This window comes from Rhinichthys klamathensis, unplaced genomic scaffold (assembly GCF_029890125.1).
Source record: "Rhinichthys klamathensis goyatoka isolate OS25496 unplaced genomic scaffold, OSU_Roscu_1.1 h1tg000234l_1, whole genome shotgun sequence".
NCBI lineage: Eukaryota > Metazoa > Chordata > Actinopteri > Cypriniformes > Leuciscidae > Rhinichthys > Rhinichthys klamathensis.
The window spans coordinates 614,413-640,762 of record NW_026606757.1 but is presented as its reverse complement, the minus strand read 5'-3'; the positions used below and the strand labels follow the sequence as shown (position 1 = coordinate 640,762).

Below are 26,350 nucleotides of genomic sequence, written 5' to 3'. Positions count from 1 at the left end.
GACAAAGAAAGAGAAATTTGTCCAAAATGATATGTATTTTAAAAAATATGACCAAAGTAGCCTACATAAAAGTGCTCTAAAAATAAAGGTACATATTTTGCAAGAATTGTTTTAAAAAAAATTCTCAACGAAATGATGTCCTAATTTTGGCATCTTTATCGGAACTGTTAAGTAACCGGGAATGTTTATTCCAATTATCTTCACGTGTTCACTGTATTTTGTCATGTAGCCTGAACCTCCAGACCAGCGGGCGGCGCTGTTGTGTAAGCTGAACTCATTCCCTGGTTGCTGTACGCAGCAGCTGGATGCTATTGGCGCTCCCTGCTAACGAGTTTCCCAGCAGGTCAGCGCCTATCCAAGAGCTGACCACTCTGATGCATCATTGAATTTCAGAGTATTGAACCTCAGTCTATTGCGAAATGAACGGGATGCCTGGAACGAACGTGATTCAAATCACTAATCTGTCGTCGGCGGTGAGCAGTGATCAGATGAGAACTCTGTTCGGCTTCCTGGGGGACATCGAGGAGCTGCGACTCTACCCGCCTGAGTGAGTCACAACAACAACAACAACAACAACACACACACACACATACCTGCCTGACAGAGTCAAAACAACACATAATAGGCAGACGTACCTTACTCATCATACATTTCTGACATACACAGAAATGTATTTTTGATAAGCTCGGGAGCTTATCATAAACATATCAGACCACTTCATAGTGATGATAATAACACACGTTACATATCACATAATAATAATAATAACGTTACATGTCACATTCACATTGGTACACACGACATAATACATTTTAAAATCACCTGTACAGCCAATATCAGCACTATAAACACTTTATACATACACAGCCAATAACACATTCACTGTACATGCACATCAAAGACCATGCATCCTCACACTATCAAAAGACAAGTATGACATCATACAAACGTCACACTTACCAACAGCTCACATGGCAATAACTATGACTGTGTGTTATGTGCACTAACGTTACCATAAACCATTACACAGTGCTCACTTACTCAAATACACTTGCATACATCGAACGATTTAAATAGTTGCAGACGCACAATTGTGTGTCACATAGACATAGTGATTTCATTATTTTTCATCTGTATTCTAATAGTTTAACAGTCTAGTTTTGGAAGTAAAAAAAAATCCTATCCACCGTATTCCTACGCCCCATGACGCTTTGCGCGAATTATGGGTGTAACTTCCGTTCTGTAAACAATCTAAACAATCAGTGAAAGGCTCGCTCTATGTATGAACGCAATACGTTAAAAAAAGTGTCACAATGAGATGACATTAATCGACTCACCCTTCAACCATCGAACATTAAAATGAAATTTAACAGTTTAAAAGAATCAACAAGGTATACTTTCAACAGACTATAAATAGCCCCAAAAGTACGAGTCTTTGGTTAAATACCACAGGCAAATATACGATCTGTATTGTATAACAAGCCTTAATCAAAAATGTTCATTAACTTCAGCATTACGTGACACTATATCAAAGTGATTTCCGTCATTTTGACAGATTATAAATTGCATTTACCTGTGAAAACAAACGTGGAAAGAGACGTGAGGATTTTAGGAGAATAACGAGAGATTCTTCGTCCATTCCAGTGAATTATTAATGGAATATTGTAAATTAAATTCGGGAGAACAGACCACAAATGTGCCGTATATGTTGTCCTTTTTCATACTTTTACAGCGGATTGCAAAGGAAAAAATAAAAATCATCACGAGGAAAATAAAGCAGCGACTGAAAAGAGCTCTTGCCATAGATATTCTTGTTATAACGTGTCACGTTAAAATACCAAGTATAACGTTATTCTCATAATGTCTGAAAATAAATCATGAAGGAAAATTGACAGCTCATCCAGTCAAACTGACGGATCAGCTTTATTTGTAGGGCAACCTTATGATTTGAAATGCTTCGTTTCAGCCTTTTTGAATGGAAGTTCTCCAAACCGGAAGTGCCGCCCATAATTCAAAACGCAGTAAGGTCGTCAGGAATAAGGTGGATTCATTTTCCATATAGGGGAATTGATTTTGAATGTTGACTTGGTATATGGTGTATGGTTTTGTTGAAGCCATCAGCCCACATTATTTCAACTAAGTTTTTTTTAAATAATCGTGTTCAACAGTGGAATTCATGGTGAAAATCTACACTCTTAAGAAAAATGGTTACAGTGCCAGATTAGGGTTCCTCGGCTTATTACAATTGCAGAACCCATTTTATAAGGTTCCATGAGGATCCATGCTTTGAAAGTGCTATAGATCAATTCCAGCGTTATGAACGTGACACTTGCAGTCAAAGCTTGAAATATAAATTCTCAGAATTTTTTTTTAGTACAAATATATTGAAACGTCTATTTATTTATCCATAATCCCTTAATAAGTCCAGACATTCAAAAAATATCAGTCTACACACGCGTTTTATATTTTAGATGAGGGAAATAATATGCATGCGTTACGGACGTGGCAAAAAAAAATCTGTTTTATAAAACATATGATGCCTATAGGTGGCAACATATTTTTTAGTAATTCTGTGAATTACACTGCGCAAACCAAAAGTAATACTACCCGCTGAATGAAGAAGGTTTGGCTCTCCACAGAACATAAAATATTTATTTTATTTTATTCATAATATAAAGCCGTATGCTCGAACATGACCGTCATTTACGCCGTCATCACCCGGGTGCTGATAGCGCCCGAGCGGAGGCGAGACCTGAACAGCACATGTTGCTATCTGTGTTTAAACTAAACTCATTTAAGCCATGCCAATTTAAACATTGCTTGTAGTTAGATTATATGTTCTTATTTTAAGAAAGTTTGTTCCTTTCCCCCCTGAACATAGCACATACTGAACTGTACCGAAACCGTGAACCTAAAACCGTGATACAAACCGAACCGTGAGAAATTTGAACCATTACACCCCTAGTGGTAATTATAGCAATGCTTTTGGTGTACCGCATGTTTGGTATCCACAATTTTTTACCAAAGTAATATGATAATGACAAAACACTCGTAACGTTTGGCAATTTTAGCGAAATCACTATCAACAGATAGCTAAGTCATCTTTATGCTCAGAAGTCTGCTTCACAGAGCTCATTCTTGCAGTGTTGCCATGTCCACTTATTGTAAGCGTCTTTCAGCTTGTTGTTTGGGCTTGGCTCATAAAGCTATCAAGTTCATGAAATTTGAGTGAGTTCCAATCTTCTTGTTCTTGATTTTGTAAATGGACAGGACTTAAAAACACATGCAAATGATAAACTTTCACTCTATGATGTTTAACCTTTGCAATTAATCCGCGAATCACATGCATTCCAAACCGGAACCAATCAACTACGATCCCTATACTTGACATTGCACATACTGCGATGTGACTATCGCATGCACACATCGCGATGTCGATGCTAAAACGATATATCGTGCTGCCCTAGATTGTATCATTACATTGTTACGCCACCTGGTAGCGACCGGTAAAAAAAAATTATTTGTCATTGAATTTCAAGAGATTTATTCAAAAACGCTGATTCATCCAGTAATGAAACAAGTGAAGTATTTATAGTGAGTCATTGAATCATTCATTCAAACTGTTTTTTAAGAACAATTCATTCAGATTAATTAAACTTTTTAAATAAATTGCAGCAATTAATATTTTGTCAGAACCTCTAGTAAATTCCATATTCCACGTCGGTGTGCGTTTATGTTACCTGTTTTTAATTGCCTAATCCATGACTGAATAAAGGCTTTTTATACATTTCCTTAAATCTTTCAGTGCCGTGGCTTGATATGTCTTTATAAATTCTATGTAATTCTGTTAAATTGTGTGTTCAGAATCATGGGAGAATCGTGATCTCTGTTTAAAAAAAAAATAAAAAAAATATTCTCAATTTATCCAGAATCTCGCAGATCTAATACACAATATATTGAAATATTACAAATTTTATTACATTGTTTATAATATTATGACAGTATTTTTATTATTGTAAGTCATTGAATCGTTCAGTTGGCTGAGGCTACGTCCACATTAATCCGGATACATTTGAAAACGGCGTTTTCGTTTAAAAACGCTCTCCGTCCACACTAGCGTTTTCAGGCGTTTTCCGACGTTTCAGTGTAGATGAGAAACTTCTAAATTCACCTTACTGCGTATGTGTGAAACCGCACAAAAGCTCACCGAGATGATACAGATGGAAAAATAAATAATAAAGTTACCGCGCAATTCTTCTAACAGGATAATTTTATTTAGCAGAATATCTCACCATCACTGATGCGTCCAGGTCACACTCAGTCACCACATGTTTGGTCTAAAACGCAACCGCTCTCATGTTTTGCTGCAGGACAGCAAATGTGAGTAAATTTTCAGTCATCTGTGCAGGACTGTGATATGAAGAGTGTACAAAGTAACATATTTTAGCAACAGTGTGAAAGTGAATAGCACATAACAGGCACAATACCGGTAAACATGAATATCTATTGGTACAACATGGATCACATGACTAAACTTACGTCATCGTTTTCAAATACCTCCGGCTTCACAGTCCACACTACAACGCGAAAACGGCGTTTTCAAATTTATCCACTTTGGAGAGCGTTTTCCAAAAGCTACGTTTCCAATGACTTAAAACGCCTTCTCAGTGTGGACGGAAGGCCAAACCGAAGAGAAAAATATACGTTTTCAAACGAAAACGTATTAGTGTGGACATGGCCTGATTCATTCAAAAACACGCTCACAATCATGTTGTTCTGAGTATCTGCACACACTGATATTCAGAACAACAGTACTCATGTAATAGTGCATAAATATACTAAAAAGTAAACTGAAACCAGTCATAGACTGAAAAAGAAACCGAATTGAAAGTAAAATAAAACTGACATACAATTCTAAACCATAATAACCCTGCTTTTGAGAGGAGGACTTCACTAACTTTACAAAGATTAGCTATATCTTCCTTTTCATAATTGACCAAAACAACAATCATATGCAACAAATTATTCAACAACACAAAAGGCAATTAAATCACTTGTTTTTCTTCTCTTTCAGCAATGCACCTCTTTCCTTTTCATCCAAAGTTTGTTACATAAAGTATCGAGACCCTTCCAGTGTTGGTGTGGCACAACATTTAACCAACACAGTTTTTATTGACAGAGCTTTGATTGTTGTGCCCTGCGCTGAAGGTTAGTATGTTTGCATGCGTGTTACATTCGTGTGCCTGATTATAGAATGACACTGGGTATCTGACTGCAAATCAAACTTTTGAGAACAACAAAAGCATAATTGGCTTCCTGACATTATTTTGTGTGTTTTTGTGTCTCAGATGTGTATGATAACCATGAGTTCTGTGTGCTGAGGTATCACTGTTATCAGCTCTGTTTTATTTTGTGAGTTGAGTGGAGGTGGGTGGAGTGACACCAGCTCTCTTGTTTATCAGTTGAGCTGAAGGATGTGGAAATGATCGAGGTGATTAAGATCATACTTTATGTAACAGCGTCAGGACTTTGTGCACACGCTTTCAGTGTTTTGCTAAAACTTTTTTTTTCATTGCTTATGAAATGCATTACTAGAAAATTAGATACACAGAGATACATTTTTTTTAAGGATTTTTAGATGAATAGAAAGTTCAAGAGAACAGCATTATATATATATATATATATATATATATATATACTCAGTGTAAAATCTTGACTGTTACTTTTGATACATTTTTTGCATTTTTGCTGAATAAAATATTTTCTTTAGAGAAAAAAAAAACAACCTTACAGACCAGAAACATTTGAATGTAAATGCTGCAATATATCAACTTATAAATCCAAATAAATTGAAATTAAAGCTGCAGTCCGTAGTTTTTCCTCTTTGTCGCCATCTCTGTTCGAAATCTGCAATTGCAGTTATTCACGGAATTATCTGGGTTGTGCCCCGGCACGGCACAGTGCGGATGAATTAATGTTTTGAGGAGAATGTGCGGCTGTCAGTCGCCGCGCGTTGTGGATACTGTCATTCAGAATCACAGATTCTATTTTTTGGAAGTATGACCAACATAAGAATTTCCACCGGAAAATGTCATCTGAACAACTAAAGCCTGGAACACACCAAGCTGAGTCCGACGAACTAGCGCTGATCAAAGCCGAATGTGTTTGTTGCCTCGCGTCGGGGTAAAAAGCTGCACTTTAACATACCGAGAGAACTACTGCTGACTGTTAGCTAGAATGCGCATTCTGCGCCTGCGTGTAAATGAGACAACTGTCTATTTCTGCGGATATATTCGTCTATATTCGTCATTCAAAAAGGGAAACCGACGCTGCAGGCTGCAGATACACAAACCGTAAACAAAGCAGTTACCGTTTTGAATATCAATCCTGCTAAACACTTTCTTTATTCCACTCCGCAAGTTAATATTGAAATATTCGCCAAGGAACACTCAGGTAAGATGACGTAACATAAGAACAGCCTTCTATCTGTACCGTTTTGACTTTTTTGCTCGCTGTTTTGCTATTATTCTCATGCACTGACTCTTTCACTAAGCTGAACAGCCAATCAGAGTTCCCTCTTTCACCGACGGCCCGACGCCAATTCAACATGTCGAATCGGCCGAAACAAAGCCGACGAGGACCAATTTCAGCCGACGGTGCGGAACACACTGAGAAAACTTAGTCGGCCGCCGCACAAAAACTGCCCGACGGCCGACCGTCAGCTTGGTGTGTTCCAGGCTTAAGGGAAAAAAAGAATTGCAGTAAATCGCGCTGATTAATGATCGCTTATCATATCATGTCAAACCATGCAAATTATACTTTGTTCTCAAATTGTTAATGTTAACAACATCAGCATTGCATGACTACATTTAATGCCCTTCAGATATTTGTCCTTGTTTTTTGTTTTCGCATGGAGTTGTAGTCTTTTTTTTTTTTTCTAGCCACTCCGAAGTCTTTTGCATTTTATATTGGTGATTGTCGTTTGAACCTTTCTGGATCCGCCATCAAATTGATAAGTTTAATTATATCAAGTGCTGTGAGAAAAGGCTATAAATCTCCACCTCCAACATCCTCACACGCAACATAGCCTACTAGCCGAGACTCCTTCTTTATGTGCACAGATGTGACGTAATGACGCAAAGACATGCTCGAATTTTCCGCAGAAATCCACTAGAATTAAAAACATTATTACAAGCTTACCGTTTTGAATAGAACTATTTTTTTTAGCTATTCGAGCTCAAATTTATTTTGGATAATTTGTAACCCAAAAAATAAAGTTACGGACTGCAGCTTTAAGACACACCATGATTGAAAGAACAAACTGTTTAAAATAAGTGTATTTATTTGGCAGATACAAATTTTATATATTTACATTTTAAATGAACATATTTAATTATTTATATAAGTAACACTCTTTTTTGTGTGTGACCAATAATTCATTGCATTCTAGCAAAACTTTTTGACAATGATTTTTTGATTGTCATGATTTTGTTTGTTATATCTATAAAAAATGATCAACTTAAAGATTTCAGGTTCTGTTAAGAGTGAATTGTTACACCCCATTCTTTTAGTGGCCCTTGGTTTAGCAGTATGCGTTCAGAAATATAATGGTAGGTAACTGTGTAATTCTGTGATTCTAATATTATTAATTGTCCAGACTTGCTTGGCTGGTGAATATAGCTTTACATTTTTAATTTGAGTTGCTTGCTATGTGTGAATTGTGAGAGGTTTTGTTTGCTAAAACTGATGCTTTAGCTCAATGTTTCTTAACTCCAGTACTAGCGACCCACCTACCAGAATGTTTTAGATGTCTCTCTAATTAAAACCTGATTCAAATGATCAGATTCAGCATCTTAGTGTGTTGAAGACATTTAAAGCATTCTGGGTTGTGGGTTCCCAGTGATTTACCTCACAGGAACTATGGCACGTTTAGTTAATAGGGTTCAGATTAGTGTCCCTTGAATATTTTTATCACAATCCTTTATTCTGTTGAATGAGATTATATATTGGATGTTATCTAACATACAAATTGGCATAAAATGTAGCTAGTGTCCAGCACATCAAATGTCTTTACACAGGTTTTTAGTCAAATTGATGCCCTCATTAGTTAAGCTCAGTCTTGTTACTAATGTTAATGTAATAAAAACAATAAAACACATTTAATTTATGGGAAGTATGTTATATATTTATTTTTATTTTTTTATTTATCACAGTAATTTATTTTTTACTACAAATCAAAACTAGCTGGCCACAACTGAGTGATTTTGTAATTTAAAATAAAATTGCAGCCGTACTTATATTTTTGATTTTATACATTTTATTTGCTTAATTTGTTTGGCCAATGTCCATTGGCAAACATAAAATAACCCTAATCAAAGTTTTAAACTGTATTCAGACATGTGCCACAACTGTGTATAAATATAGAAAACAAACAGTTAGTTTCCCCTCCTGAAGTAGACCATTTTCTGAAGGTTAAGTGCCTAGTTTCACTGACCAAGAAACATGCAATCACTTTATTTTAAATGGTTTCAAGCTCCATTTTTGTTCCCTTTTCATGCAAAGTGGACTATGAAACAAGCGATCGTAAGCAGAGTAGGCTACAGGGTATGAGGTGAAAGGGTGAGGTCTTCTCAAGTCTAATGTGCAACCACTGGCTAACCACTTGTTTCTTTCACTGTAAACATCCGTATTCATGAAAAACATGGTATCTAAGAGAGCTTCCCTCTTGCCTGAAATGCTTGTCCTCGTGACTTGGTTCTGGATGGCTTACTACGTTGATTAATTTGGTTTCTGTATGTTTTTTCTGTGTTGATTATGTGTGCATATCAGATGACTAGAGTGACCCAGGCTACACTACTACACTAGCCTGACTCAAGGCTTTGTTTTCCAAGACACTATACCCGCCGGGGCCCACGCTGCCTTCAAGGGGGGAATGTGACCAGGAGCGTAGCCGCTGAACCTTCCGAGATGGACACCTTGTCTCTTTTTTTTTTATTTAATTTTATTTTCATTTCCTTTTTTTATTTCTCTCTCATGTTGTCTCTTTTTGCCTCTTAGAAGAGTTGCATATTCATTGTGTTGTTTTTCTTTTTTTTTTTCTTTTTTTTTTCCCCTGTCCCCTTGTCCCTCGTCCCCAATCCCACAGTTGCACCCCTTTGCCTGTCTTTGAAAGCTGTCCAGGTTGACTTGACGCCCAGTATTGGAGGGAAGTTTGAACGGTACAAGGGCAGCTGTTACTGATTTCTAATGCATTAAGATCTCCTCCTCTCTCTCTTTCTCTCGCTCCTCTCCACTGATCTGCTCAGGGTTCTACTTTGGAAAATAATCTTCACAAAAGTATTCAGACTTCAATTTTCTGTTTTTACTGAATTATAGGTACTGAAATAAATAAAAATCAGCATTAGACACCACTATAAGACAGCATTAAATTCTGACAAATTTTCAATGTTTTATTGAGATCAGGACTTTGACTGTTCTTCAGCCACTAAAATGGTAATTTGACCTCGTTTTTGACATTGCTGTCCTGCCAAAAGAAAAGCAAGTTTTCAATGCATATTTTCTAGGGCTGCATGATATATTGAAATAAAATTTACTTAACGATATGGCGAATATCAAATAACAAAGGTTTCCGATTTAATTAAATCAAATAATGTGCTATAGGTTTCAGAGTAAAGCTCGACACTGTTTATTTACACTATGGTTTGTCAATTTTACATCGAAGCCTGATGGCTTAACATTTGAAAATGAAATTAAGACTTAAAAAATTTGTATTGTAATTTTACAGATGTACTTTCATTTTTATGAAACTTCAAAACGTTTTATTTTTTATGAAATACTCGATTTTTTATTTAACAGTATAATAGCATTATTCCAATATATTTTTTATTCTGTTTAATATTTTTAATCATCACTAAATTCAATAATTAAAGTTTTATATTATAGTCAAATTTAATGGATCAATAAAAGCAGGAATATGGCCTGTGAAAACTCGAGATTTTTTTTTTGAACTTATGTAAACTTTAAGAACATTCTTGAATTTTAAGATTGAATTTTTAGATTGTGAAACTTATGGTTACTGAAAGAGGTTTGAGTTGATTCTTGTGAAGAGTGTACTCAAGGTACCCATCACACTCAAGCATGGTTCGCATTAAAAAACGTAATTTTGAGCTTTTTAAAACTATTTTCATTTTCTAAGCTACTGTAATACACTCCTCAAAAAAAAAAAAATCCACAATCATTGTAGAATAATTATTTTTAAATTGACCTATTCATCAATTTCTGTATTTTTCATAATCATAATTTCATAATACATATAAAAAAAACGAAATATCGCAATGTCAGGTTTTTTTTTCCAATATCGTGGAGCCCTAGTATTTTCTTAGAGTCTGTAATTCAGTAAAGTGACAGAACTGCTGCTAGAGAGTGTTTAGAATTCCTTATTTTTGCAAGGCACTGCTTTTCAGTTCACTGTAATGACAAGGAATAGAACCATTTTTATTAAAAAGCTCATACCATTGTACATGTTTAAAGCGTTAGTTCAACCAAAAATGAAAATTCTGTCATTAATTACTCACCCTCATGTCGTTCCAAAGCCGTAAGACCTTCGTTCATCTTCGGAACACAAATTAAGATATTTTTGATGAAATCCAAGAGCTTTCTGATCCCCTATAGACAGAAACTCAATTACCACTTTCAAGGCCCAGAAAGGTAGTGAAGACATCCTTAAAATAGTGCAGGAGACCTTAGTGGTTCAACCTTAATTTATGAAGCGACCGAGAATACTTTTTGTGTGCAAAATTTTTTTTAGAAAAGAAGCTAAACTAACAACTTTATACAACTATTTCTTCTCTTCTGTGTCAGACTCCTATGCTGTTGACGTAGTGAACACAACGCAGGGCTTCTGGGGCATGCGTCGTGGTGCACACGTGAACAGCGTCGGAGACTGACACGGAAGAGAAGAAATTGTTGAATTAAGTTGTTAGGTTTACTTGTCTTTTTTTTCCGTTGCTTTATTAAATTAAGGTTGAATCACTGTAGTCTCATGCACTATTTTCAAGGTTGTCTTTACTACCTTTCTGTGCCTTCAAAGTTGTAATTGCATTTCTGTCTATGGGGGATCAGAAAGCTCTCGGATTTCATCAAAAAAATCTGAATTTGTTTTCCGAGGATGAACGAAGTTCTTATGGGTTTGGAACGACATGCGGGTGAGTAATTAATGACAGAATTTTCATTTTTGGGTGAACTAACCCTTTACCTTTAGCATGGTTTTGGGGAACATTGTCTTTAGAGTAATTCTGAAGTAGCTGAACGTCATATTTGAGGTTTTAATTTAGTTCTTCACTCATTTAAAAGCACAGATATACAAATAGTCAGTTTACCCATGAGTACTATAATCACTGTGAGCACAGAGCATGCGTATATTTTACCAATACTGGCTGAAACGTATTTGGAAAAATTACATTTGTTGTTAACTTTATTGTGAAGGCAACACTTTTCAGGGGTGACAGTTTGAGGGGGGATTTCTCTAAGACACTTAAAATGTTCTTCTTTTCTGTATCTGATGTTCTATGTGCTATTAGTGTGATGCAGCCAACATGAACGGTTGTCTTGTGTTGCACACCCTTTCCAACACTGCGACACGATCGCCCCAGGGAGAAAAGCGCCCATGCTTGATATCGTATGGTTCATGACCAATATGTTTCCAGTACAGGTGACCCATACCATAAAGTGTTAACTCATTCTCTACATGTTCTGTTCTGATCTTTTTTTAAAAGAGAGAAAAGGACAAATCACAATGTTCTTTTCTCTGTTTTTGTGCAACAGTCATCCTGTTTACAGTATGTCTTGTGTTGATAGTAAAAGGAGAGTAGCTATGCTAGTTCAGTTTGTTTGATTGTTCATGGTCGGGGTTGGAGATGCTCAGGGTGGGTGTTAGAGCACTAGGCTTGTTGGAGGACTCTCCTCTGAATCTTGGGTCGTAGAAGAAGCAGCTGGAGACGTCTCCATTGGCCACCCTAATGCCAGTGTTCTTGTTCTTCAGGAAAAATCCCTGAAGAGGCAAAGGCTCTCTCGCTTTTGGCCCCTGCAGCACCCGTAGCCAGCCTGATGAGTGGAGGAGGACTTCTACCCATTCCCAGCCCCACCACGCTACAGAACGTAAAAACACACTCTCACAAACTAAGGCTGGAATACACTACACAACTTTTCCACAGATTTTTTCTGTCTGATTTACATTTTTGGAGGAGTTGACACTAGTTTGCTTAGTCTCCATGTTTTGGGCAGTCGGAGTTGATAGATTTTACCTTTATTTTTTTTCCTTCCGACTGTGATTCAATCCAGTCGGAGGATTTCAAACATGTTTGATATTTTGAGCTGATTTTAGAAGACATAGTTTTAATTTGTCATGCGTCTCTTACCAACGAGACGCATGTTTCTGCATGAGTTTGTTGTTTTTGGAACGACTTGAAAGTCGTTTAGTGTATGAAGCCCAGTTTTTCTCTGTAACCATTTACAAAGTCAACAAGTGTATGATGCCTAGTGTTTTAAATGCGTTCAGATTTTAAAAACCGTGTAGTGTATTCCGGCCTTTACTGAATGATGAAAAAATGTCACCTACATTCTCATCAACTGCATGCCACAGATGTACTATTTTTAATCCCAAACTGTCAATTGTCAAGACACTAACGTGTGTCGTATTTGGGGGCAGCGAGGTCTTCCTTTAGCTAATCTGGGGGTCCTGAAGTCTAGTTTGGACACGTCTGTGGCGGCTCTGAGTGCAATCGCTTCGCAACCTCCGCTCATGGGTAATGTTGATCCCTCTAAAATTGACGAGATCAGGAGGACGGTGTATGTCGGCAATTTGAATTCACAGGTATGTGATAATGAATTAGAATTTATGGCAGAGGCAAATATCTCTTTACCCCAAGTGCAAATAGAAAAAAAGAAAGTAGTGTCAATAGTGTTAGATGCCATTTATACTTGCATAATGACTAAGCCACAACAGGTAAATGCTGTCTACACTGGATGCGATAAAGCAATTGTTGCATATCGATTTGTTCCTTGTGTCAGAAATGGCAAAAGTGCTTGGAGTACGTCAGAAGTAGAATAGGTCATCAGTTTACTGTTTGGGATTCGTGTCGCGCTGCATCCAGTGTTGACAAAATCAATTTTTATAATGGATGCTGCATTATTGGGTCCTTACTTGTTTCTATCCCTAATGCCCACCCTTAACCCTAATCATATTCAACCTGCTGATCAGTAAAGGTGTTTTTCAAGATCCAGGAAAGGAGCCATGGTTACATGGTAACCATATGAGCTGCACGCGTCTAAATTGGTGTGCCAGCCAATCCGATCAACGCGAGAACACCACATCCAATTGCAATTATAGGCCTGTTAAATACTTGTTAAACACTTTATTCACATTATTAGATACTCGTTAGGCTCTTTATTTCCACTTGTTGAATATTTGTTTATATTGTATTCACTAATATGCCTAATATGCCAATGTAATTAAACTGGATATCGAAACTAACGCAATATTCTCTTTTGTCTTTCAAGCTCATGTTGTGCTTGTTTTGTCCTTCTGTAGAGCACCACAGCAGAGCAGCTCCTCGAGTTCTTCAAGCAGGTGGGAGATGTGAAGTTTGTTAGAATGGCAGGAGATGAAACACAACCTACACGTTTTGCTTTTGTGGAGTTCTCTGATCAGGATTCAGTGTCACGAGCACTTACTTTCAATGGAGTCATGTTTGGGGATAGGCCACTTAAGTGAGTGTTCTCCAGTGAGAAAGACAACTCTCCAGCGTTGTTTAATTCAGTGCATCCCATTTCATCCATGTGATATGCATTTAAATAGTAATTAATCAACATAACGTCATCTTTTTCAGAATTAACCACTCCAATAATGCCATAGTGAAGCCTCCAGAGCTCACGCCGCAAGCTGCGGCCAAAGAGCTGGAGGACGTCATGAAGAGAGTTCGAGAGGCTCAGTCAACCATTGCTGCTGCCATTGAGCCAGGTCTGCCCTCTCAAACCTAGACTAGCACAGTAATACTTTCTTAAAATGTTTTTCTTTTTAATTGATGCGAGTTTTGTTTTTTGTTTCTTTCAGACGACAAAAATCGCTCACCCAGTAGATCCAGACATTCCAGAAGGTCAAGAACTCGCTCTCGCTCCCCGTCACACTCACGGAAAAAACGATCCAGGTCGAGGCATAGGTAGATTACACACATTTTTAAAAGTACTTGCCTTGTTAACTAATAAACTAGTAAAAAACTACTCACAGTATAAAGTACGATCAATCAATCCTATTGAAAAAGTAATACACAACACTAACATGTTACTAACAATGTAACTTTTTTTAACGGGGAATATATATCTATATATAGTTATGTAAGGGTAATATTATTTGTAATTGTACATCTATTATATAAAATATAATTTATTTAAAAAATAAAAGTTACATTTATTTGAAATAATTTCAAAGTCAAGTCAAAGTATCTTTATTTGTCTCCCCAAGGAGAAATTAGTTTTGGATAAAGAGATTGCTACATGAAGATTTCAACAAAGACAAAGCAACCTGTGCTAGGGTTAAAACAGTTAAAAAAAAAAAAAAAATACAACATTAAAGCTACTCAGAGAACTGTGCAAAATAGCAAATCACCAAATTCCTAAATTCTGCTCATGCAAAAGTGATATCATATCATGTCCATGCATAACATTCAATCACAGATATACAGTATACGGCTATACAGACTTAAAAACAAATTAAAAAAACAAAAAAGTACATAGGATATTCAAGCTACCCGAAGAGCTGTGCAAATTGCAAATCACCTTTTTCTAAAAACTACTTATACAAAATTAGTTTTTAGAAAAAGGTGGTTTGCAATTTGCACAGCTCTTCGGGTATTTAAATTGAGATCATTGTTTCTCCCTGAAATTAATACATTATTATCTAACTGTGTGATTTGTATATGTACATTTCTGAAATGCATAACTTGGACACAGTCACCTCTGATAAAAGATCACTCTAAATTGTGTAGACACGTGCATTTTGTGTAAAGCTGCTTTGAAACTGATTCCCCTTGTAATTCCTAGCCACCACAAGGCGAGGTCAACACGTTTGGCCAAAAGATAGCTTTTTAATGTTGTATTATGAAGCAGACGTGGCTGTAGGCACTCGCACTAAAACTCGCGCGCACAGAAACATACAGGAGCGTAGAAGCTGGTTATTTTTTATAATAACTTATTTTTCTGTCTATATCAGTTCAGTCAAATTTTGTGCTGGAAACATCCATGACATTTTTTCAAAAACATCTTATCCATGGCGACGACAAATAATCATGGCCACCCGATGTGAATTATAAAGTTATTTTAGTATCGCGATCACCAACAAAATAATTTTGACGGGGATTAATGTAAACACAGATATATGTTACCAGTCTGGATACCAGTCATGTCTAAAGTGAATGTAAACAGACGGGACAAGTCAGATATGGTCAAAAGATCCGATCTGTGCATTAAGAGTTGCAGTGTAAACGCAGCCTTAGTCAAACTAACAAACTCGTTAAATTGAATCCGAAAAACTGTTAATCATCATTTGAATGTTATTCTTGATTACAGGAAACCCAGCAGGTCCTTAAAAAGCCTTAAAATATGTAAAATATGTTATTCAGTTAAAATTAACTGTCATAAATGGCTTAAATATCTTACATAGAATACCAAATATCTTACATAGAATACCAAATGTCTTAAGAGTTCTTCAATTTTAGAGCCAGAAAAAAACAATCATGATTTTTCAATCAGAATCATGATGAGGCCTGATTGGAGTATTTAACTTCAAAACGCAATCATTTAAATAAATACATGTAAGCATTCTACTTTTCTTAGAAAAATATGGCACACACAGCATACCGCGCATTTATGACAAGTGATTGCTTATGATCTAATGTTGATGAATTATGTGAGTGTTTACTTTATGAGTTTATATTGTAATATATTGTTGATGGTTGTAAGCATATTTTATTTCCCTCAGCTTTATGAATGAGCAGCTGGACGTAGAAAAGCAAAGGCATTTCAAAATAAAGAGTAGCAGAGTATTTTTAGCTGGTTTATTATTAAAAGTACTGCATTATGCAGTTTTTTCTGTTATTATTGGTAATGGTATCTGGCATTTAAAGGTGCTCTAAGCGATGTCATGTGTTTTTTAGGCCAAAACATTTTTTGTCACATACAGCAAACATCTCCTCACTATCCGCTGGCTGCCTGTCCCCTGAACACACTGTAAAGAAACGCGATCTCTGTAGACAGCCCATGCTTCACAAACAGCACCAAAAACAAACTGCAGCGACCCGCTCCCCAAAACATAACAAACTGTTCCAGCCAATGACCGACAAGAAGGGTTTGGGGGTGTGGTTTGGGGGGTTAGTGTGCGGATGAGGAGGAGGGAGGGTCTAGCTAGCCTCCGTTTTGTTTGACAATAGTTCGAACGTCAACAAGAAGTGACGTCACCCAGGATCGCTTAGAGAACCTTTAATTTGAAGTACACTCTTGTAGCTTCTCTCTGGGCCGCCCTGTCACAGAAAGGAAAGATTAAGAACATTATTTAACTACCCTTAACCTTAACACCACAATAATCTGTTAAGTGTCTTTCTTTACTCATTTTTATCATATGAGCAATAATCTAATACCGATGGATCTCTGATATATTAGTACCAATATGTATTAAGTGCATGTATAAATGTAAAGATTTGTTTTAAGATTGTATAGCTTTGTTCTGTATGGACATGCAGTATCAATTGTATTCGTTCAGTTCTTAAAAATGCCTTAAATTTGATTTTAAAAACGGCAGATAAATAACCTGTGCTTTACTTGTTATATTTGTATAATTGGACCTCATTTTCACTTGTTTAATGTTAATAATTTATGTATTGTTGTAGCAATGGGAAAATAACTTATTTTATCAATGGTATTTAAAGGGGACGCCCGTCCCAGAGATCACGGCAGAAGTTGAACGCCTCACGTGGGTCCCATAAGAGACGCTCACGTTCCCGAGAAAGGAAACACAGCCGGAGTAGATCTCATTCCAGGTTAACCTGCACCACCACACTGGCCACTTTATTCTCAGATTTAGTTTTGTCCCCCCAAAAAAAGAAAATTTCAAACCGATGTTGTCTCTTAAACACAGGGACCGAAGGAAGGACAAGGACAGTAAAGTTAGGAAGGGCGATGGCTGGGATGAAAAGAGGCTGCGGGACAAAAAAGGAAGGATGCCTTCCAAAGGCTACGTTGGCTCCAGGCGTTCCCGCAGTATAAGCAGGTCAGAAGAAAGTGTTGTTAAACCTGCAAAAAAAAAACTGCTATGAAATGATATATATATATACTGTATATATTAACAATTAACTTGATCCTGAATTCTTTGCCACACACTTCTGTCCACACATTTCTTCCTGTGTTTAATCTCACTCTTAAAATGTGTGGATTAGTGATGCACAGACTGCGGTTATATCTGCTAGTAATAGATGGGTTGAGCGGGCCAAGTAATAAAAAATATCATTCCAATTAAATGCAAGGTGATGAAAGATAAATCATTAAAGTCCCCTCGTTTGACCGTTCGCGAAGACCCCCCCCCCCCTTAGTTACTGTCGCTATGTCCGACAAGCTACGCTGCTCTCACACACACACCATGTTCTCATGCAGTGAAAAATACATCGCGTACTCTTTATGGACTTTTTGAAGCGCCAAAGTGGTAGTGACGTAGCTGTCAATGGAGAGGGCCAAAAGCTCATTTTGAAATAATGATTATTTACAATATGTACAACTTATCAAAAAGAAGCAAAAGTCAACAAAAAATCTGGAGGAGAGGAAGGAGTAAAAGAGAGGTGCTTAAATCAAAAACTGAATAAAACAAAAACCCTTCTAGGTTTAATCCAAGATAAACTAACTAACAACAAAAGTTAAAAAAAAAAAACTTACAAAACCATACATAATTAGCACCACCTCCTAAGCCTAGTGCATCTGATACAATAATGAAACCTGCTTGCTGTAAATGTAGGTCGCGACCTGCTTACCTGACTCACAACCTCTCCAGCCATTTAATGTTTCACATCAAGCATGTATTGGGCGGCAGTGGCTCAGTGGTTCATGTAGGTTGTCTACAAACCGGAAGGTTGGTGGTTCAATCCCCGATTCCACCTGAACAAGTGTCGAGGTGTCCATGAGTAAGACACCTAACCCCAGCTGCTCCCGACGAGCTGGATGGCGCCTTGCATGCCATCGGTGTATGAATGAGTGAGTGAATGTGTGAATGCCAGGCAAGCGCTTTGGTGGCCATTGGGTCTGTGAAAGTGCTATATAAATGCAGTCCATTTACCATTAAGCGCATAGACAAGCACAAACAAACAATGAGAACTAATATGACTGCCAGATAGTAAAGCCAGCTGAACGCTTTGTTTGGTATGATACAGAATATCCGTGTTACTAGTATCTAATTTCACAGATACTTTGTTTCTGAATATAAAAATGTGGATACAATCCAAAATATTTGCTCTGGCTGTTGTTTTAAATGATTTTGTTCAGTTGTTGTGCTAGTTGTTGTTCATTGCACAAGCAGGATGTGGCGGTTGGTCAGTGTGGTATTTGTCCCACCCCTCCTCCACTCTGATTGGGTGGCTGCGTAAAAAGTGACAGTGGTGAGCGCAGTGTTTTGCCCAAAGTTGAACATTTTTCAACTCTCGACGCCCGGAAAAAACGGCAAGTGCTCAGTGTGAAAAAGATACTTATTGACTCGTCACGCTGCTGTCGTTTTTGAAATGTTTTGAAAATGATCACAATGAAAACAATTGAAAAAATACGCTGGCCTTAGGGTAAAAAAAAAATGCTTTGGTGGACACTGGACATGCAGCCTTAGTGCCTTTTCAAAATATTCTGTAAAAATAAGTTTTAAAGGTGCAGTAAGCAGCAATTCCTGAGAAAAGCTGTTGATATTTCGAAATCACCAAAACAAACATGCCCCTACACAAAAGTATCACACCCAGGGCTTGACATTTTCTCACCAACCACTGTTGCTAGTGGTTTTCCAAAGTTACTAGCCACTAAGCATTTTCACTGGCCACAATTTTGATATTGATACCATGGGGAAAAACTGCCATGTAGATATATTTGGCAGCAGGCTTATTTGGCTGCTGTCACTTTAAGACTTGGCGCACGGATCCATTATCCTGTTACACATTTTCTTTCTCAACTGTTTATGTTAATTTAAAACATAACTGACTGTGTTTACGCGAGTACTCGCAAAGACCGGCATTTTGACTATAATAACTATATTTTTTACTGAGAGGTGGCTTTATGTGAGCGCACTTTGGGTGTTAGCACAAAATCTGCAGGAATGAGTAAAATTATGCGCATTCCCACACCGGAATTCCATCCCTGCAACACCAACAAAATTCATCCGGAGCAAATTAAATGAGTGTGTGAGGGGAGGCGGGTTTGTGTGTCAACTCGCTGTCGGAGAGATGATAGAGCGAAAAAAGCGCAGCTGGTAACATGTATCTTTTCTGTGTAAAATTAGTATTGGAAGCGTTTCAAATATTTCGGATATTGAAGCTAATTGTAAATAAGATTGCCGATATCTGTGGCATGCTGTCTGCGGTCCTCCCTGTTGTTATCTCTCGCACTTGCTATGCTTTTATATATGTCTCATTTAGTTTTAAACCGTAACGCTACATTGGTCAATGACCATTTAACACTATTAAACATTCGTAGTGCGGTCACTGCCCTGCCTAACGTTAGGTGCGAAGTTTGTGGACCGTGCCTCAGCCTTCCACCTTGCCCATCTCTCCCCCTACATACCTGTGTCCCGGTTCCAAGTGGATCTACGACACCGGAGAAGGCTCGGCAAGCGCGGGGGTATCACTGTACGACTCAGATTGGCCCTGCTACAGAATTACGATCTGCAACACGCTTCTCTCCGATGGGCATCTGATTTTTCTCACTGATTCACCGCTGGCCAGCGTTCCCTGGATGACCCATCACCTTCATTTATATAGTGCTTTTAACAATATAGATTATTTCAAAGCAGCTTTACAGTGATAATAGGAAATTAAAGTAACAGAGATTGTTTTTGGCTTTACAGCAGCTCTAGAATAAAGTTATATTCCAGCTAAAGTTAGTTTTGATTGTTTCACTTCCATCACAACGATCATTAGTTATTAACTTAGGGGCCGCTGACACGACACCGTTCTAACAGAAAACCCTTAATGCGATCCGGCCGCTCATTTGCACAAACAGTGCCTGGTGGCTCGAGAACGCAAACCATGAAATGGGTTCCAAGGTGCAAGCCTTGAAAAATGTATAATATATATTTTTTTTTATCACTATCGCGTAGCCACGTGAACCGGAATTATCCCGACAACGTTTTATCTGTACAGAGGAAGAGGGAAGGGAAGGAGGCCTTCATAGGGGAGAGACTGGTTGACACTTCAGGACTGCGTTGTCGTCGTGTCCAGGCGCAGGTCCTTCATCAGATCCGGATACGGCCTGGATCCGGCGGACTGCGGTAAACCTCGGGATAAACAGAGAGACTAATATTAGCGTAGATGCCATCCTTCTTATGATGTAACAAGTACATCAGGATTTATGGAAAGTGTTCCTCGTTCCGGATAATATCGATGACTGCGCCCTATTCTCCCCAGATTCCTCTCTGCTCCTGCTTAGATTTTCTCTCGTCCTCGCCGTGGTGGAGCGAATCTGTACAACCTTCGTCCGCTGTGCCGAGAAACAGTCAGAGACAGTTTCATCGCGGTTGAAGTTCCCTCTCATTAATGCCCGGTCTCTAGTAAACAAAACTTTCATTTTAAATGACTTTTACCACTCAAGCGCTGGATTTTCTATGTGTCACGGAGACTTGGACTAAGCCTGGCTAGTTATTTCCGTTTTCGGAACTGGTGCCTCCCGGCTGTGATTTTTTTTTTTTTTTTTTAAACTCCCCCATGTTTGTCTGGCTGCGGTTGGTGGTCTTGTCCCTATTTTTAAAGATACTCTTCACTGTCGACTTCTACCTACTGGCTCATACCACAGTTTTGAGGTGCAACTCCTACATCTAGTCTTAGTAAACCCCATTGCTGTAGCTCTAATATATCGTCCTCAGCAAAACAAGGACTTTTAAAGTGAACTTGCTGTACTAATGGGCGATTTAGTTACCAGTAATGAAAAAATGTTGCTGCTGGTTGATTTCAACATTCATGTTTGCTGTGCTTCTAAACCATATTCTGCAGAATTTCTAAATCTGATTGAGTCTTTTGACTTTACTCAGTGGGTTTCTGGTCCAACACATATCCATGGCCACACCCTTGATCTGATTTTATCCCATGGTTTCTCTATTTCAAACATAGAAGTCAGTAGTGCATCTTTCTCTGACCACAAGCTGTACTTTTTACTGTCCCTCTCACTGGCAGAATCCTCAGAAATCCATCGCTGGCACGCTTAACTGGCTCTTGTGAATAATTTTCTGCAGCCTCCCATGATGTACGTAACTGTTTGGAGTCTGACTCTAACTTTGCATAATCTGGATGCTGATGCACATCTTAATCATTTTAATTCCACCTGTGCAGATATTATGAATTCTATTGCACCCTTGAAGTACAAAAATCATAAGCCTGCACCAGTGCCTTGGCACATTGGCACTACACGTACCCTTAGACGGGTGTGTAGACGGGCTGAGTGCCAATGGAAAAAGGACCGATTGCAGATTTCTTATGACATTTTGAAAAACACTTACAACTTGTTTCAGAAAGCTGCAAAGGTCGCAAAATGCAAATATTTTTCTGAACTTATCACAAACAATTGTCATAAACCTGAAGTTCTCTTTTCCACTATTAACTGTTTTAAATCATTCTGTGCATTCTATTTTAGAGCCCTCTACTACTCTCTGTGACAACTTTGGAAAGTTTTGTGTTGATAAGATCACAACTTTAAGATCTCAGTTGTCTAACTCTGTATACACTATGCATGATATTCCATTATGTTCTTCCATCTGGTCTGAGTTTGAGCCGATTGACCTGGATTTATGTAATGAAATTATTGGTCACCTAAAACCTACTATCTGTCCTCGGGAAATTATTCCACCTTTTTTTTTTTTTTTTTGACAAATCATGGACACAGTTGGTCCTGGCCTGTTATTGGTTATTAACAAATGCCTGTCTACTCCTAACAGTCTTAAATTTGCTGTGGTGAGGCCATATCTTAAAAAAACAAACTTGGATCCTTCCTCTCTTTCTAATTTCCGACCTATTTCTAATCTACCTTTTATCTCGAAGATCCTTGAGAGAGTTGCTCTGTCTCAATTGAGCAACTCTCTGAAGTGTCTCAAACTGTCTCAGTTTATTTTTACAGAAACTGATTCTGGGAAATCCATGGCTTTAGTTTTATTAGATTTGAGTGCTGCATTTGATTTGATCGACATGAGGTCCTATTGAGACGTCTGGAGATATCTGTGGGCTTTCGTGGCGTAGTCTTACAGTGGTTCCGTTCTTATCTGACCAACAGATGTTTTAGTGTCCATATTGGTCATCAGTCGTCCTCTAATATACCTCTCAACTGTGGAGTACCACTGGGATCAATCCTCGGGCCGGTATTGTTTACCCTGTTCATGCTACCTCTGGTTTCCATTTTTAATAAATACGGAGTATCCTTTCATCTATACGCTGATGATACTCAGATCTATTTTCAGTTCAAACACAACGATAAAAACGGATTACAACCACTGTTGGCCTGTTTAAATGAACTTAAGCTTTTGGCTTTCAAGTAATTTTCTAAATTTAAATAAAACTGAAATAATTCTATTTTGGCCCAAGGAAAACTGTGTGCTTGATGTTGACTGTGGTTCTCTTGCCCCATATGAAACTCAAAGTGCTAGAAATCTGGGCTTTCTGTTTGATCACAACCTAAAATTTGATAAACAGATCAGTACTTTGAGGCCCAAAACTTTGGAACAGTCTACCTCTACATTAGATTAGCTCCCTCTGTTTCCACCTTCAAATCTTCTTTAAAGACTTTTTTGGCTTTCAATACCCAATACTTGATTTAGGTACGATTATTTTTTCTCTCTTGATTATCTATCTATTGTTGTGTGTCCTTTATTGGTAGTTTTATTTTTCTTAGTTTTATTCTGTTCTGTACAGCACTTTGGTCAGCCTTGGTTGTTTTTAAATGTACTTTATAAATAAATATTGTATTGTATTTCAGTATTGAAATGTATCGAACAATCAATATTTTTAAAAACATTATATTGCACTTAGTTTATTATTTCAGATGACTTTTTAAAAGACTACAATTGAAAAATGTATGTATTATATATAAAATTCAACCTGCCAAAGTGGCTAGTAGGAGTGACTGGATTACACGCCATTGCTGAAATCACCCCAATTTGGCGGATGTTAATGTCAAGCCCTGATCACACCCCTGTTTTGATAGCTCTGCCCACAATTTATCGAACATGCTATGCAACACAGGCACCTCCCCCAATGTGTGTATACTTAATGCTGATTGGCTACAAGTGTGTTTTGCTGCTCGGTCCGATCCACTTTCAACAGCATTTCTTAGAAATTGCTTACTGCAACTTTAATACAATTTTGTATCAATGTATAAATTTTTAGGAAAGATGTTTAGATATTTTCACTGGAAAAAGAAGACAAAGTTTTTAACAATATTTGCTCCAATATTTGTTTTGTGTGTGTTTTAGATTGACTTAAGTTTTTTCCCTTCTTTATCTCACAGAGGACATAAGAAAAGAAGTAGATCCAGGTCACCCAAGCGGAGAGCCAGGTCACCATCACCATCAAAAAGGTTTACAGCGTGTGACAATTTGGGTCTGACACTATTATATTGGCATGTTCATTACTAAAATCTTAATTTCTCATGTCTGTTTTCAGAGGCAAGAAAGATAAAAAGAGAGATAAAGGATGGGACAATAGCAGGGAAAGGATGGAGAGCTCAACGTCCAGGAGGAAAAGCAGGGATTCTGACCATAAATCTAAACCCTCACTGGTGTGTCTGATTTTTATTTTAAACACTTAGTTCATTTACACGCACATTGACCTTCATTCATGTAACGCAAACAGAATAAATTTGTATTGGTGGATTGATGCAGAAATCTTGGTCTGAGGTTAAGTAATACCCTTAGTATTAACATTAAATGAACACCAACACATTTTACACAGCTGTTCCTAGAAAGTCTTTGTGACTTATATTGTTAATAGCACCATGGAAGGACAGTTTCTTTATTCATATTGTGAAACTACATCATTACCAGGTACATCTAATCTCTGGAGGCATATGAACTAACGGTTAAACAGTGTGGTGGCATTCAGATAGTTGTGGGTTTGGTCGTGGGAGAATAGCTAATGTTAATATGTCTTCTTTACACCACTGTCAATTTCTTCTGTATTCAACTCGCTGGATCAATAACCGGTTTGCATTGATGATTTTGCAATTATATTAGTGATGTTTAAAAACTCTAAACCTAAAGCTCATAATGAAGGACTCATCGCTCCCCGCGCACCTCAAAGAGCTCGCTGTGCACGTTCACATTAAATAATTTGCATGTTGCTCAGCTGTAACGCAGCGTGCTGCTCTAGTTTTTATAGATAAGAAACATAGGATCACAGCTGATCCTTTCAAAGATTGACTTTTAAACACTTTTTTTGTACGCCTGTCTGCATCTGATAACTATCAATATGATAATTTTACCGTAAAACTTTGATATTTCCTCTAAATGCGACGTCTTTTTGATAAAGTGTGAACCATTCTCACAGGATTTATCTTTTTGACAGTTTTGACATCTGATGAAAACACTTCTGACACGATTACTTGGTACATCAAAGCATCTGAGCGTCTGACAATGAATGCTCAATGCATCAATTACAGAATATAAAAATCCTATATTTTTTATCAAAAAAAAAAATGTTTTTATGCCTAGGGGTGTAGTGTTTCAATAATCATTTCTTGATGCATTGATTTATATGCATTATGTGACTTCATAATCATTTTTGGTCCATCTTACTAAAACAAAGTCATTATTATTAGTGTGCATCTAAAAAAAAAAAAGTCAGATTTTTACCTCAAAATCAAAATAATATATATTTTGCATAAAGACAATGAAGCCTATATTTAGGATGTTTATTTGTGATTAATTTCATGACATTTAAGCACAATTTCCTCACAATTCTCATTGCTATGATGTAAAAAAAAAAGTCATGGAAATAATAGCAGAAGTTGATTTTGGGGTACCTTAACATTCACCCTGTCTACCTGGTCTTTTCCATCATTTCTATTAACTAAAGTAATAAATAAAAATATTTCACAAGTAATATTGTGAAATATTATCACAATTTAAAATAACTGTTTTCTATGCATATATATTTTAAAATGTAATTTAACATTTTCAGCAGCCATTCATCTAGCCTTCAAGGTCATGTGATCCTTCAGAAATCATTCTAAAAAGCTGATTTGGTGCTAAAAACATTTATCATTTCTTGTGCTGCTTCATATTTTTGTGGAAACCATGATCCATTGTTTAGATAAATAGAAAGTTCAAAAGAACAGCATTTATTGAAACGAAAATCTTTTGTAACATCATAAATATTTTTACTGCCTTTTTACTACTTGTAAATGTTACATGTGGGAATTAAAGATGACTTTGGGCTATGAATACCCACGAGATTATAATTCTCGAACGGTTATTTAGACAGTTGCATGCTGACTTTATTCTGGTTTCAGTCAGATTTACATGGTTTGATTTTGCAGATGGAAAGGAGCTACGAGCAGGTGGAGCAGGAGTATGACAGTGACATGGACGGGTCGGGCTCTTTGGGAAGCGATGACCGATCTCCTCGAGCTCATCTCAACGGCAGCTACATGAGCACTTACGCTGAGGAGGACGATCTCTCTGCAGATGAGTGATCCACATCTACCCATAATGCCAAGTCTGGAGAGCACAGCATTATGTATCATACTGTAACAACTGTCTCACTTTTTAAAGTGCTTTCTCTTGCGTCCATTGCTGTGTGATTGTAGGCTTTTGAAAACATTTTCTACTGCTGTGAATATGCTACCTGTCATATGATATTCATATGGATGAAAATGTAAAGTTTTGGATAGATCTACATGTGTGGAGAGATGCGGTATATTGAACGAAGGTGCTTGTATTCAGGTCACTCTTTTTAATCCGTTTTGAATTTGTTTTCTTTTGCATGTCTCTTTGTGTTTACTCTCTTGTGGAAAGATAACATTTTATGCTTATTTGTATCTTTTTTGGTCCATCTTACTAAAACAAAGCCATTATTATTAGTGTGCA

At 37.3% G+C, this 26,350-nt stretch overlaps 1 protein-coding gene across 3 annotated transcripts; it reads left to right on the top strand.

The window, feature by feature from the left end:
• The first annotated feature begins 320 nt into the window (after positions 1-320).
• srek1 (splicing regulatory glutamine/lysine-rich protein 1) lies at positions 321-26,350 on the top strand. Of its 3 annotated transcripts, none has more exons than XM_056265471.1 (12): positions 321-547; positions 5,075-5,208; positions 12,041-12,156; positions 12,707-12,871; positions 13,589-13,767; positions 13,887-14,017; positions 14,111-14,216; positions 16,977-17,087; positions 17,186-17,317; positions 23,773-23,841; positions 23,928-24,042; positions 25,801-26,350. In XM_056265471.1, exons 1-12 carry the CDS (start codon positions 420-422, stop codon positions 25,954-25,956), a joined length of 1,542 nt encoding a protein of 513 aa, XP_056121446.1. In that variant the 5' UTR covers positions 321-419; the 3' UTR covers positions 25,957-26,350. The 3 variants fall into 3 exon arrangements, with proteins under 3 accessions (XP_056121446.1, XP_056121447.1, XP_056121448.1); XM_056265473.1 differs by lacking the exons at positions 321-547; positions 5,075-5,208 and adding exons at positions 8,834-9,218; positions 11,580-11,710 and having other exon boundaries at positions 13,887-14,019; positions 14,113-14,216; XM_056265472.1 differs by lacking the exon at positions 12,707-12,871 and having other exon boundaries at positions 13,887-14,019; positions 14,113-14,216.